Below are 15,815 nucleotides of genomic sequence, written 5' to 3'. Positions count from 1 at the left end.
GGCTTCAGTCTGATCTGGCAGTGTTTCTACAGCTGGATGCCCTTCCTAACGTCAACCACTCCGTGAGTGTAGTGGGTGCTTTTTACATGCCACCGGCACAGGTGCCAGGGGAGGCTGGCAACAGCCACGATCAGTTGGTGAATATATATATATATATATATATATATATATATATATATATGTGATAAGCATTTTTCAGTTTCCATCTATCAAATCTACTCACAAGGTTTTGGTCAGCCCAAGGCTATATAGAAGACACTTGCCCAAGGTACCATGGGACTGAACCCAGAACCATGTGGTTGGGAAGCAAGCTTCTTACCACACAGCCATGCCTGCACCTTATACATAGATTATACATGTTAACTTTATGCATATATTATATAAGTATATTTTAAAGTATATTATGTGTATGTGCATAGCTACACACACACATACACACACATAAATATGTATATGTCTATATTTATGAGAGCATACGCATAGAATATAGTTTGAAACTGAATGACTTCAAGTTATATTGGGAAGCTTGAAGATGTTAAAAATACGTAACCTTTGTGGATGGTTTGGTGAGGAATGGAACAATGATGGCATTTTATTACCTTAGAACACTTGAGCCATTAATGGAATCAGAGAGGTCAGGCCGTATTGACCTTGACATTATTCCAGGTTTTGCCTATCTTTGTAATCTCGATAAAAAATATTTGAGATTCTTGGACACTGTTCATAACATCTGTAGTAGTAGTAGTAGTAGTAGTAGTAGTAGTAGTAGTAGTAGTAGTGGTGGTGGTGGTGGTGGTGGTGGTGACAGGGGTGGTGGTGGTGAACTCTGATCCAACAGGCCTATGTTCCAGTCATGGCCACCCTGCCTTGTTTTTCCAGACATGGAGAATCTTTGACTGCATTATTCAAGACATCCTTCTGTTTTTTTTTATGACAGTAGAAAATGATTTGAGGGAGATTTGGCTGCTGTTTCTAACTTTTCTGGTGATCTTATCACTGTCCTGATGGTTTAATCCCTTTTGTAGGATCATGTAATCAGGTCCTTTGGTAGAATTTTTGTAAGATGAAATAAGTCTGCTATGAAGGTCTCCAGGAAAGGGAATCCTCTCCATATTTAAGGGAACAGTGTTTTTTGGGGGTTTTTTCCCCACAAGGGACACATGGGAATTAGATTCTCCTAAATACCCAAGAGGCTCTCTTGATATCATAGATAGTTTCTGTTACCCTAACCCTAACCCTAACCCTAACCCATTGGTGGAGGAGGTTCTGAAAGTATTGTTTCTAGAATAAGAAGAGGACAAGTTGGTGAGTTGGCAGAATCGTTAGCACGCCGGGCGAAATGCTTAGCGGTATTTTGTCTGCCGCTACGTTCTGAGTTCAAATTCCGTCAAGGTCGACTTTGCCTTTTATCCTTTCGGGGTCAATTAAACAAGTACCAGTTACGCACTGGGGTCGATGTAATCGACTTAATCCCTTTGTCTGTCCATGTTTGTCTTGTTTGTCTCCTGTTCAAGCTTGTTCCTCCATGTTTGCCACATGAAATATGAAAGTTGTCCTTTGAGCCTAAACCCGGCCTATAGTTCTTTCATCAGAGAGAACTCTGCTAAAGCTACTCAAGGACCAAGTGGTGGTGGTGGTGGTGGGCAATGGATGAAGTCAACCATGTATCAACTCTGAACGCATAGAAACACAACAAATACCAGAAGGTATTTTAATCTGATGTCCTAACAGTTTTGCCAATCTACTTCCCTAGTGCAGCACTTTATTGACCCCCATCCCCTATGTCCCCACTGCAACAATCTGAATTCCAAAGGGTTTAAATCTGTTCCTAGAAGAGAAGCTTAGCATTAAACATCAACAACATGAATAATGTAAAGGTCAGCAAAGGCCTCCCTCCCGACAGCAAAAACAATGAGAACACTCATCTATGCACCCTGTCTATAACTCCACAAACCTATTTCTTTACTACCCACAAGGGGCTAAACACAGAGGGGACAAACAAGGACAGACACACGGATTAAGTCGATTACATCGACCCCAGTGGTTAACTGGTATTTTTTAATCGACTCTGAAAGGACGAAAGGCAAAGTCTACCTCGGCGGAATTTGAACTCAGAACATAACGGCTGACGAAAGGTGAAATACCTATTTCTTTACTGCCCACAAGGGGCTAAACACAGAGGGTACAACAAGGACAGAAACGGATTAAGTCGATTATATCGACCCCCCCCCCCAGTGCGTAACTGGTACTTATTTAATCGACCCTGAAAGGATGAAAGGCAAAGTCGACCTCGGCGGAATTTGAACTCAGAACGTAACGGCAGACGAAATACGGCTACGCATTTCGCCCAGTGTGCTAACGTTTCTGCCAGCTCGCCGCCTTCACAAACCTGCAGTGTCCTCTCTGCTGTTTTGATCACAACTACCATAACTTGTGATCTTCAAAGTTGGCCCCTTTCCAACCACTTCCATTCAGGAATCCCTCACTCACTCATCTCTTCTTGTCTTTTCAACAGTCATATTGTCGACCACCCCACCTAGACGACACCTTGACCACCTTCATATCTATTTCTTTACTACCCACAAGGGGCTAAACACAGAGGGGACAAACAAGGACAGATAAAGGGATTAAGTCGATTGCATCGACCCCGAGTGCGTAACTGGTACTTAATTTATCGACCTCGAAAGAATGAAAGGCAAAGTCGACCTCGGTGGAATTTGAATATCCAGGCCTTCCTCCCCTGACTCTGAAAAAAATGCTGTGATGGTGATGACAGATCGATCGCAGCAGACCTGGTGTTAAACAAGGGAACTTCTACCCTTAAGTAGTCGTTCGACAGGCTAGAAATAGCAGCCGATTCTTCATCTGATTACAATTAAGCATCTTAAAAGCGGAAATGTGGTTGCGAAATCCCTTACCACCTGATAGAATCATGGGGACGTCGTCAGGATGTTTGGTGTTTCTTGGATATTTTAAGACTGGTGGAACCCAGACCTCTCCAGATCTAAACACGATAAGAGAGGGAGAGAGAGAGAGGGGAAGAAGAAGAAGAAGAAGAAGAAGAAGAAGAAGAAGAGAAGAAGAAAAAGAAGAAGATGATGATGATGATGGTGGTGGATAGTGGTGGTGGTGGTGGTGATGATGATGATGATGATTGCAACTGGCGCTTTGTTTATCGACGTCGAAGGATCAAAATCGAAGGTGACTTCGATGAGATTCGAACACGGAGCGTAAGAGGGGGAGTGAGAAAGACAGAGAGAGAGAGAGAGAGAGGAGAGGAGAGAGATAGAAAGAATACCGCAAAGCATATATCAACGTAACTTGTGATGGAATGGTTATGGCTGGAACGCCTTTCCTCGTAAGAGATCTATCGCTCAAACTGCCTGCCTGCCTTGTGGAGGAAGAGGAAGTAAACAATACCATCATCATCATCATCATCACCATCACCATCATCATCACCATCATCACCATTCAGACAATGACGTCTGCTATCGCATAAACCACCACCACCACCACCACCACCATCATCATCGTAACTTACATCATAACTCCAAGACCGTCGTAACTTACATCATAACAATAAGCAAGCACCACCAGCGGCGGCGGCGGCGGCGGCAGCGCCGTCATCACAGCTGAGATTCCATCTCGTATGACAAGGGAAGCCGCCGCCGCCGCCGCCGCCGCCTCCGCCTCCGCCGCCGCCTCCAATCTGGGTCACAGATCGCAGAGTCAGAGTGGAGTGTCACCACAATTATTGCTTCCCAGTTGAAACCACGTGGTCTTTGGTAGTCTTATGACCAAATACGGTTGTATATTTCAAGAGAAGACGGCGGCTTTCGAATACTACGGAAGACCAACTGTGTAAACGTTGCACCATTAAAGCTGCTATACATTATACATACAGACACGCACTTATACTCTCTCTCTCCTCCGCTTTCTCCTTATCCATTAACATCAATAAATACTCGATTATCCTTTATCTTTTATCTTTTACCTGTTTCAGTCATTAGACTATGGCCATGCTGGGGCACCACCTTCAAGAATTTTAGTCGAACGAATCGACTCCAGTACTTATTTCTTTCTATTTTTTTTGTAAAGTCTGGTACTTGTTCTGTTGTTCTCTGTTGCCGGACTGCTAAGTTACAGGGACGTAAACACGCCAACGCTTTTTTAAAATCTTTGGTGGGGGACAACCACAGACACAAAGACACAAAGACACACACACACTCCTGAGTGGATTTGGTAGATGGAAAATGATAGAAGCATGCTGTATCTATCTATCTATCTATCTGTCTGTCTGTCTGTCTGTCTATTCCTGAGCGCCATACTAATACAATTGTTTGTTTGTATTCCACCTGCCTTCGTCTTTTGTTTATTTTCATAAAGCTTTCCGTTATATATATATATATATATATATATATATATATATATATATATGTATGTATGTATGTATATATATATATATATATATATAAATTGACAGAATGAGGTAAAAAAAATCCAAGGCTATAAATAGTTTTCAGAACATTTATAAAGAAAATATCTTACAGCTGTTTCTGGGATATTTTATAGAATATGTCCCTTCATCAGAGACGGTGAGAGAAAATGTCTGAGTATTAATTATTGTAGAGAAGATATGAAATACAGAAGGAAGTGAGAGAATGAAAATAGAAGTGAGATACATAAGGATATTGTATTTGCAGTTCCACTATTCAAGTAGAATGGTGTATATAAGAGGTGAAGAAGTGGTCCTGTACTTGGTGTGTGAGCTCCAATGGTAGTTATATTTGGTCATTGCAAGCATAGAGCCTTGTAAACAGTGTTGTTCGATCGAGGGGTTTCATATGTGTGTGTGTGTACATTTATGTGTGTGTTTGTCTTTGTGTCTGTACTTGTTCCCCACCACTGAGTGACAACTGGTGCTGGTGTCTTTTTATCACCGTAACTTAGTGGTTCAGCAAAGGAGACCAATGGAGTAGGTACCAGACTTAAAAAGAATAACTCCTGGGGTCGATTTGATCGACTGTAAAAAACCCTTTAAGGCACTGCCCCAGCATGGCCACAGTCTAATGACTGAAACATGTTAAAGATACAAGATAAAAGATGTGTGTACGTGTATGTGTGTGTGTGTGTGTGTGTGTGAATGTGTATGTGTGACTGCAGTCAGGTGACTAAAACAAGTAAAAAAAATAGTTCAAATTTACAGAAAACAAAAGATGAAGACAAGTGAGGGAATAACAAGGTGTATTAGTTTTGACGCTCGGGAAGAATGGAAAAGTCTTTGATGTTTTGAGGCTATGGCTCTTTGACAGAAAGGATGGAGAGGAAAAAATGGAGAGAGAATGTACGTATGTACATACGTACATACGTACATATGTACATAAATACATACATACATACAACTGCGATCCAGAAACTCCCGAATGGAAAAGCTCCTGGTAGAGACTTGATTGTTGGATATTGGTACAAGAAGCTACCATTCTACTGACCATATCTTATCAATTTGAACTAGCAAGCTCTCATTGGGAACAGTAGTATACCACACTAGTTAGCTCTGGCAGAGACAAAATTGATCTCCAAATGCAGAACCACCCACATGGCAAAAAACTATCAGCCAATTGTATGCCAGAACTTAATGTATAAGATATATACAGCATGTTTAAACCTCTTCCTCCAGAACCATTATGAAACCAATAACATTATCACAACAAAACAAGCAGCTGGGAAGAAGGGAGTCTGGGGATGTGCCAGGCAAATTGTTAATCAACATAACTGTGATGTCAGAGGTGCGAGAGCATAGAAGGAACCTAGTTTTAATGTGGCTGGACTACAAGAAAGCCTTTGACTCTGTCTTCCACTCATGGATGCAAGAAGCCCTTCAATTTGCTAAAGTTCCAGTGAGAATAGTCAAAGCCATAGCTGACCTGACTTCATCGTGGGTCACCATCTTGAAATTTAATGCAAAGAGTGACTGTATTATCACCGATAGAATACAGTATCGCAAAGTCATATTCCAAAGAGTCAGCCTCCCTGGGATGTTATTTGTACTTTCTGTAAAGCCCTTGTCATTCATGTTAAGGAAGTCTGAAGGATATCTCACTGAGGAAACAGAAATACCAAAATTATACGCTGTTTCTTTGTGGATGACTTAAAACTTTATGCAAAGAATATGCATGAGATGAAAAAGAGCCTTGACGTAGTTGCAACATTCTCAAAGGATGTAGGGTTGGAGTTTGGTCAGGATAGATGTTGTTATATGGTTGTGTAAAGGGGGAAAACTATAAACCTGATATAATGATTTGGGATAGAGAAGAGAAACTGTGTACAGTTGTGGTAATTAGCTACACTGTGGATGTTAACATAAAGCTGAAGATCAGTGAAAAAGAGAACTCCTATGCTGAACTATTGAGAAATTTACAGTTACTCTGTCCAGATTACGAGTTAAGGTTCATACCTGTACTTATTGGGCCCTGGGATATGTAGCACACTGCCTAAATACCAATCACGAGAAATTAGGCTTCTTAAAAAACCAGAAAGGAGAAAGCCAATTCGAAGACTACAGATCCAATCCATCACTGGAACTGTAAAAATCTGTAAAACTTTCTAGGAGTTTCTTATTTAAATATATATGAGCATGTCTAGATATGCAACTATATGCATGGGAATACATACTTATAGCATACAAATCTGCATATACATACATACAAAAATACCCTGTTGTTGATGTTGAAATGCCAATGATGGAGCTTTGGATCTAGGTTAGAAATATTGAAGAAATATAACAAGAAATATTGAAATAAACTGAATAATGACAGACATTACATACGACATGAAAATCTCCAAATGTTTAAAACAGCTCCCATTCTTTATTCGCCAGAATGTGAACAAATTTTATTTCTGTAATGTGCTTTCATAGAAATAAATCATATATCGTTGTAAAGCCGGTCTTTTTGTTTGCAGCAGGTGTGGCTTGCGGAATTTGCCGACAACTAACGGAAATGTTGCACCCCCCCTACCACCACAGATATACACACACACAAATAAAAGAATTTATACAACCTTATAAATATATATATTTATATATAATATATATCTGTATATATATATATACATATATTATATATAGATATAGATATATATACACACATGTGATGCATTTATTTCTAATGTATGTGTAGGCAGCCGAAAGCAGTTCCGGGATCGAGCGGACGTTGACGGAAATCTCTCTCCCCATTTGTCTGCACAGCAATCAGCGGCGATGTCTTACACTCTCAGTAAGTTGGCTGCAATTTCTTTTGTCTTGGGATTTCTTGTTTACAAACCACAATAATAATAATAATAATGTGTCTGCCTATCTATCCGTAACCCTAGCCATTGTTACATAAAATATAAATCCGAACCACTTCAGAAACCTTCTCTGATCTCTTTCCTTCCTCTTCTGACTCGTGATTTTCAAAAATTCTCTTCAAAGAGATTCCCAACTTTCTACTTTCGTTCTTCTTTTATTCCGGCTTCCAACATCATCCGTTTCTTCGCGATCGTTCAACTTTCCATGTATTATTAGGGTCAATTACTCTTCCCCCATGTCCACAGCTAATTACTAATTAAACGCCCGAAAATACATTAAATGCTAAGATGTATAACTACACTTTAATGCCCCGCCTCTTTGTTTTTCGCATAACTTTCCCCCAAAATGCATTTTTTTTTAATGAAATTTTGCAGATCTGATGTTTTCCAAGATATAAATTATGTAATGTCGATGCCTTAATGTAATGTAATGTAGATATCTGAAAAAATAGAAAGTGCGGGAAATTGTTGGTAAGAAATGTGAAAGGGAGGGAAAAAAATAAAGAAAAATTGTCTAAAGTAAAATTTATTTTATTATTTTTATCAACATTTTTATAATTTGTTCCCTCGATTACGTATTTCTGCAAAGTTCCTTTAAAAAAAAATTTTTTTTTAAATAAGCATTTCAGAAAATTGTAAAGTAGCAAATTCGTGGGTGGGGCACAATTTCGTGGATATGTCATATTATCAATCACTCACACAAACACACATTTCTATATTGGGGCAAAAATTTCGGACTGTTATTGCCTGTCCTTCGCCGCTCCCTTTCTATTATTAAAGAAGTCAGGAGCCTGTACGTGGCCAGTTGACCTTTCTGAAAGAACAACCAAACTCCTCTGATATCGGGTGAACGACCTAATAGAAAAGTAGGATGCAATTTGAATAATAGTCCTAAATGTATTGTCTGAAAATAAGATGTGATGGTGATGGCTAGATAATGGCCTTTGATCGTATTTTAGATCAATGTTGATCTCGGGCATTGCGACTTTCCTAAAATAACATGATTAAAAATTTAGCTCAAGCATATATCATTTACGATTAACTCTTAATTTTTAGTAATATGTATGTCTTCTACTGTAGCCCTGGGCTGCCCGAAGCTTTGCGAGTGGATTTGATAGAGGGAAACTGAAAGAAGCCCGTCGTGGGGCTGTGGGTGTCTTTGTGTCGATGTTTGTCCCCCCACCACCGCTTGACAAACGGTGTTGGTGTGTTTACGTCCCCGTAACCTAGTGATCGATAGAATAAGTACCTGACTTTAAAAAATGTACTTCTGGTATCGATTCGTTCGATTAAAATTCTTCAAGGCGGAGCCCCAGTTTAGCCGCTGTCTTATGATAGAAACAAGTGAAAGAAAAAGCTAATTATGTACGTTTAATTGTATCCTAACCTTAATTTTATTAAAAGGGGTGGGTCACGAAGGATGCCATTCGGTACTAGGGGTGTCTGTTTAATTGGCGCTGGTTGTTTGGTGTCAAACTTCTAACCGATTTTATTTGCCCAACACAAACTTCTTATATTTTCAAATACTACAGTATACGAAGGTGGTGTTTAACCCACGCCTATCCTGATCAAAGCCATTCCAGTCTCGTGTGGTAGTTACATATTTTTGTAGTCATCATTTCATTGTCTAACTTTTTTTTTATGGTTTTAAGGCTGTCGGATGTGATATGAAGATTTGTCTACTATTTCTAGCAGGTCAAGCGACCACGCAGTGACACCCTCGTTTGTGTGTCTTGTGTTTGTTGTTGCTGTTATTTACCCTTATCGATCAAACTTACGAGCAGAGATAATCCAGTCGTGACCATCCCATTTACATGTCTTTTTTTTTAAACGCCGGTAGAGCATGATTTGAGTTAGATAAGGTTGCTATTTCCAGCCGCTCAAATGACCACATAGTAGCTCCTCCTTTTAGCTTGTATGATGTTGTTTATCCCCAGGTCAAACCTCATAGAATTTACCCCAGGTAAAGCCTGTTATAATAGACATTCCAGCCTTTACTGTACCGTAAGACAAATCAATCTGGACCACATTTTCCCTTCTCTGAAAGTACGTTAGGTGTGATTTTGAAGAAAACCTGGTTACTATGTCTAGCAGATCGAATGACCGCCTAAAGGTACTCATATTGACCAGTAAATGTTTCAGTGCTCGTAATTTAAGATCCATTGGCATGTGTGTGTGTGTATAGACGTCTGGTTTGCCAAAAATTAGTGAACCGCTCAATTTAGATGCAGAAAGCACCTGCTCCTCCAAGCCTGCGTTGAGGTGCCCCTCGCCTCGTCTGATTTGAACAATTGCACTTCTTATGTTACTAGCGCTCGTGTCTGTCTGTGTACACACGATATCTAAATACGATGTTATCGTTATCATCGTTGTGATTATCATTATCACATTGTCTATTGCTCGTTGTAACTTTTCAAGCTTTCTTCTCTTTCGTGTACGAGTGTGTATGTATGTATAATGTATACGATGCGAGTTGTCTGTCGGTGGGTGTATAAACGTTAGCTAATTTTACATTTTGACGATCTAGTATTATTTTGTTTTAATAAATGAAAACGTAATAATATTCCCCGGTACTATTTAAGAAGAGTGGTCCCGGTGCGCGCACTCGCGTACTCGCGCATCCGCGCTAGCTAGTCGTGACTAGTCGATCCTACAACGACTACCTAGCAAAGTAAATAAAACACAAAATAAATAATTTTTTTCACACAAAATAGATAATTTTTTAAACAAAGTAAATAAAACACAAAAACACAAAGTAAGGATCGACTAGTCACGACTAGCTAGCGCGGATGCGCGAGTGCGCGCACCGGGACCACTCTTCTTAAATAGTACCATATTCCCCCTACATTGCCTTAAGTATTTTTCGATTCGTTTCGGCCATTCCTGGTGGCCAAACTATCTTTACACATTCGTCATTGTTTCTTGGTCTCGCCTTCATTGACTGACCAAATTGAGAATTGTTATTTCCGGTATCGTTATATTGATAACAACATTCATAAATCTAAAACACATGTTATATGCAAAGTATGTACCGTATTGCGAACAGAATACACGACTGTTCTCTCTGTTATCTTTTCATCAAGTTTTCATTTCCTTATTTTCATCCGAATTTCTTGCAGTTTATTCAAAACGGATTCCTTAAATGCACAAATCGACGTTTGTTATGGCGTCTGCCCGACGAGTTCAAATCCCAGATCCCAGTGCCCCTTCTTTCTGTGAAAGCGGAAACAATACCCAGAAGTGTCACTTCATCCTGCAGATGAGACTGTAAACATCTAGAAATGTTGATGATAGAATCAGAAACTTTAGAACTTAACCAATCAAACTGCTAGAAACCTCTACAATATAAAATATTTTTTTCTACTCTAGGTATAAAGCCCGAAATTTTGGGGGAGGGGGCCAGTCGATTAGATCGACCCCAGTACGCAATTGGTGCTTAATTTATCGACCCCAAAAGAATGAAAGGTAAATGTGACCTTGGCGAAATTTGAACTCGGAACGTAAAGACATGAAATACCGCTAAGCATTTCGCCCACGAGCTAATGTTTTTGCAAGCTCGCCGCCTTCTGCAATATAAAATATTTGATTCTTTATTGCCCACTGAGGACTAAACATATTGAGGACAAACAAAGGGATTAAGTCGATTACATCCACCTCAGTGTGTAACTGGTACTTATTTAATCGACCCCGAAAGTATGAAAGGCAAAGTCGACCTCGGTGGAATTTGAACTCAGAACTTAACGACAAACGAAATACCTATTTCTTTACTACCCACAAGGAGCTAAACACAGAGAGGACAAACAAGTACAGACAAACGGATTAAGTCGATTATATCGACCCCAGTGCGTAACTGGTACTTCATTTATCGACCCTGAAATGATGAAAGGCAAAGTCGACCTCGGTGGAATTTGAACTCAGAACATAACGGCAGACGAAATACCGCTAAGCATTTCGCCCGATGTGCTAACATTTCTGCCAGCTCACAGATACAAAGACACACGCACACACACACGCACATATGATGAGCTTCTTTAAGTTTCTGTCTACCAAATCCAGAGAAGTCTTTGGTTGATCTTAGGCTATAGTAGAAGACACTTGTTCAAGGTTCCACGCAGTGGGACTGAACCCAGAACCATGTTGTTGGGAAGCAGGCTTCTTACTATACAACTATACCTATATATATATATATTATATCATATCATATATCTAAAGTGCATGTGTTTGTATGTATGAAACAGCTCTATCCTCAAGAAAAAACCATGTGGCTGCTTCCCAACCACATGGTTCTGGGTTCAGTCCCACTGCGGGGCACCTTTGGTAAGTGTCTTGTACTGTAGCCTCAAGCTGACCAAAGCCTTGTTACAGAAACTGAAAGAAGCCTATAGTATATACATATGTGTATATATATATATGTGTGTGTGTGCGAAGTACTAATGTTGATTCCTTTGACTAAAAATTCAAGGCAGTGCCCCAGCATGGTCACTGTCTAGTGACTGAAACAAGTCAAGGATATAAGATATATAATGGACTTCTTTCCGGTTACGTCTCCCAAATCCATTGAAGGCTTTCATCAGCCTAGAACTATAGTTGGAGACACTCCTGCAAGGTGCCACGCACTGGGACTGAACTCAGAACCATGTGGTTTGGGAAGCAAACATCTTACCTCACAGCCACACCTGCACCTATGTATATACATATATACACACATCTATATAACATGTTTTTGTGGTATTTCCAATGAGATTGCCAGATTGAAACTAAGGGAATAACACTTGTGACACGTGTCATTCCTTTTGTTCCATTTTCAAGCAACTCTGGAATATCCCAGTCTTTGGTTTTTGTCCTCCATTCTCTTCCTCCTCTATGTCAGTGATGATCTTGCCATCTCATCCACCAAGGCCCACTCTTATGCAGATGGTGCTCACTCATTCATTCGTCCCTCACCTTCTCCAGCTGCACATCATTCATGTGCAACATAGACACCTTGGGCCAAACCTGCACTGGTTTCAGCAATGGGGACTTCAAAACCAACCACTTGTGAGGCTGTTGCAACTATCTTTCGTTTTTAATGGGGAAAATCCCTCAAGTATTATTCATATCAAAATTTCATCACACTGTCTCTCTTCTTTCTCGGTTTCCATGGTGTATGTGTTCCCTAGCTGGACGAGACGGGACGCCAGTCCATCGCAGCGTTACTCATTTTTGCCAGCTGAGTGGACTGGAGCAATGCGAAATGAAGTGTTTTGCTCAAGAACACAACGCATCGCCCGGTCGAGGAATGGAAACCACAATCTTACGATCATGATGCTGACACCCTAACCACTAAGCCACGTGCCTCCACAACTTGCTATCATATTAGAATATTACAGAATCTTTCTATTGAACAGCAATTGGTGAGGGCAGCGGCGGTGATAGGGCAGCTGCTTTCCCATGGCTTTTCCTTTTTCAAAGTATCTCTTACATTGATGTAATTAAGTGGTGGAGATAGAAAGTGATATTGAAACATTTAACCTCCTCTTCCTCCTCCTCCTCCTCATTTAGTAGTACACTTTGTACTGCTTCCAGCATGATAACAAGTTACAAGAACCAGAATTCAGATTACAGTAAGATGGCCGATAATTATTCTTTCCTACAACAAAAACTATCCAGAAATTATTCCCTGTTGTTGTATGAATTAGTTTGAAAATGGTTTTGTGTTTTTTTTTTTTTTCATAAAAATTTTGATATTGACTGAGGTGAAAGTAAACCATTGCTATACAAAAAAATAGTCTATTGTAAATCAATATAAATTGCTGAGTAATATAAATTGTAAAGGAACCACTCCCCCTCAGGTGATGAGGTCACCTATGGACTTCTCTTTAATATTACACCTCTGTTAGACTGGATTTGTTTCATTGGACTGTGGCTGCTTCTTAGTCATGAAAGTTAATACTTGCTTTTAAACTTGACAACTATTGTGTGTGTGTGTGTGTGTGTGTGTCTGTGTGTGGATTAATCCAATCATACCATAATAAATGCTTCATTTGATCAGACTGATTTAATCTATTATTAAACTTATCATCCATCTCTGGGCTTATTAATCACTGCTTATGGCCGCACAGATGTCTTCATCTTGGTTAATATAGTCACAGTGTTTCAGCCATTTTCAGCTTTTTCTCATATTCAGTTAATGTTCCAAGAATTTGGAACCAAACTGTTCATTAAACGTCCAAAGATATTCTCCTTGTTGGTTAGTCTACAACTTGTGATGCCTATACTTTGATACACGTTAAAAAGTGGATGTAGGCATAAGTGTAGTACTTTAGGGAGTGGTAGTAAGTTCAATCCACAAAGCAGTCACGATACACACACACACACATGTATGTAAAAGACCCCATTTGGTCATGGGACTGACCGTGGGATTGCACCGAGAAAGTGACCCTCTGAGGCACAAGTCCAGGCAAGGTTGTTCATGGAAGACCAGCAGTCACCCAAGCATATCAGCCTCTCCTCTCCATGCCACTGATGTTACCCAAGGGAAAGGCTAATACAGCTTGGCACCAGTGACATCGCAACTCATTTCTACAGCGGAGTGAACTGGAGAAACGTGAAATAAAGTGTCTTGCTCAAGAACACAACACAGCCTTGTCTGGGAATCAAGCTCACTATCTCATGATTGTGAGCCCAACGCTTGAACCATTGAGCCATGCACCTTTGCATATATATATACTCTCTTTTACTCTTTTACTTGTTTCAGTCATGTGACTGTGGCCATGCCGGAGCACTGCCTTTAGTCGAGCAAATCGACCCCGGGACTTATTCTTTGTAAGCCCAGTACTTATTCTATCGGTCTCCTTTTGCCGAACCGCTAAGTGACGGTGACGTAAACACACCAGCATCGGTTGTCAAGCAATGCTAGGGAGACAAACACAGACACACAAACACATACACACATATACATACATTATATATATATACATATATACGCCGGGCTTCTTTCAGTTTCCGTCTACCAAATCCACTCACAAGGCATTGGTCGGCCCGGGGCTATAGCAGAAGACACTTGCCCAAGATGCCACGCAGTGGGACTGAACCCTGAACCATGTGGTTGGTAGGCAAGCTACTTACCACCTTACCACACACCCACTCCTGTGCCTATTATACACACACACACACACACATATATATATATATATATATATATACATATATATATATATATATCATCCAACTGTCTGGATGTTTTGTTGTTGCCTGTCGCGTTCTTGTCCCATTAATGTAGCACTGGCATGGGTGCATTTTTTAAGTGGCACCAGCACCTGAAGGACAAGTCTGTATGTGTAGAAGACAGTAGGTGTGGCTGTGTGGTCTGTAGTTTGCTTCGCAACCACATGGTTTCAGGTTCAGTTCCACTGCATGGCACCTTGAGCAAGTGTCTTCTACAATAGCCTTGGGTGGGCAAAGCTTTGGAAGTGAAATTGCATGATGGAAACTGTGTGGAAGCCTTTTATGGTTTATTTGTGTTGAATATTTACACTTGGTGAGTCTGTACAATGCTCTTTGTACTAAACGGCTGAAGTCTGGTTTGCATACTTTGTAAACAGTATTTTGTGGTTCTGCACTTTGATAACAAGTGGAATAAAAAAAATATTCCTTGAAAAATTGGTGAGTTTGGTGATATGAAGGGTGTCCACCTCAATAAGTCTAACCCATGCCAGCGTAGAAAAAACAGATGTAAAACAAATGAATTAATGAATATATGCAATGTACCGATGGGAATTCAGCTGCTATTTCTAGCAGGTAGAGTCACCCACATAGAGGCACACTTGTTGGTTCATCACAAAATGTAGGAGAGAGGTCTTTTGAGTCAAATGTAGGTTAGCTTGGTTTCTTCTATTTGCTCCAACCTCATATCTATGGAACAACGAAAGTGCAGAGAAGTTACTCATGCTTGAAACATTGCCAAAATGTACAAGACCCACTGAACCAACACGCCCACACACATTCAGACAGTTTTGTTTGTCTTGCCTCTTCATATACACTTGTACATACACACACACAATTTTACACACACACACACACTATTTTAAACACACACAATTTTACACACACACACACTATTTTATACACACACAATTTTACACACACACACACTATTTTATACACACACAATTTTACACACACACACACACTATTTTACACACACACACACACATACATTTGTAAAATAGTGTTAACAAGCTTGTTATTTAATTATATTATACAATGTAATTGAGTTTTACAAATAAAACTGGCATCATTATTTTATTTCTATAGAAAAAGAAGAGAGAATGTATTTAATTTGAGTTTAGTTTCACAAAATAGTTTTTCTTTCCCTTCTCTGGCCATTTGTAAATTAGAGAAAAAGAAACTAATTGTGAGATGGAAAAGCCAGCAAGTCACAACTAGGTTTGTTGTTATTGTTTTTTCTATATCTGCATAGACAAACG

At 39.9% G+C, this 15,815-nt stretch overlaps 1 protein-coding gene across 2 annotated transcripts in view; it reads left to right on the top strand.

Moving 5' to 3' along the window:
- Positions 1-7,117: 7,117 nt before the first annotated feature.
- The window catches only part of LOC115223147 (actin-interacting protein 1), a 42,766-nt gene continuing 34,068 nt past the window's right edge, over positions 7,118-15,815 (top strand). For both annotated transcript variants that reach the window (XM_029793570.2, XM_036512144.1), the window contains exon 1: positions 7,118-7,274. In XM_029793570.2, coding sequence (XP_029649430.1) covers positions 7,259-7,274 — 16 coding nt within the window. In that variant the 5' untranslated portion in view covers positions 7,118-7,258. The remainder of the gene's footprint in view (positions 7,275-15,815) is intronic.

The sequence above is a fragment of the Octopus sinensis genome, linkage group LG22, assembly GCF_006345805.1.
Source record: "Octopus sinensis linkage group LG22, ASM634580v1, whole genome shotgun sequence".
NCBI lineage: Eukaryota > Metazoa > Mollusca > Cephalopoda > Octopoda > Octopodidae > Octopus > Octopus sinensis.
Note: the sequence above shows the minus strand (reverse complement) of the source record. Positions and strands in the feature narration are given on the sequence as shown.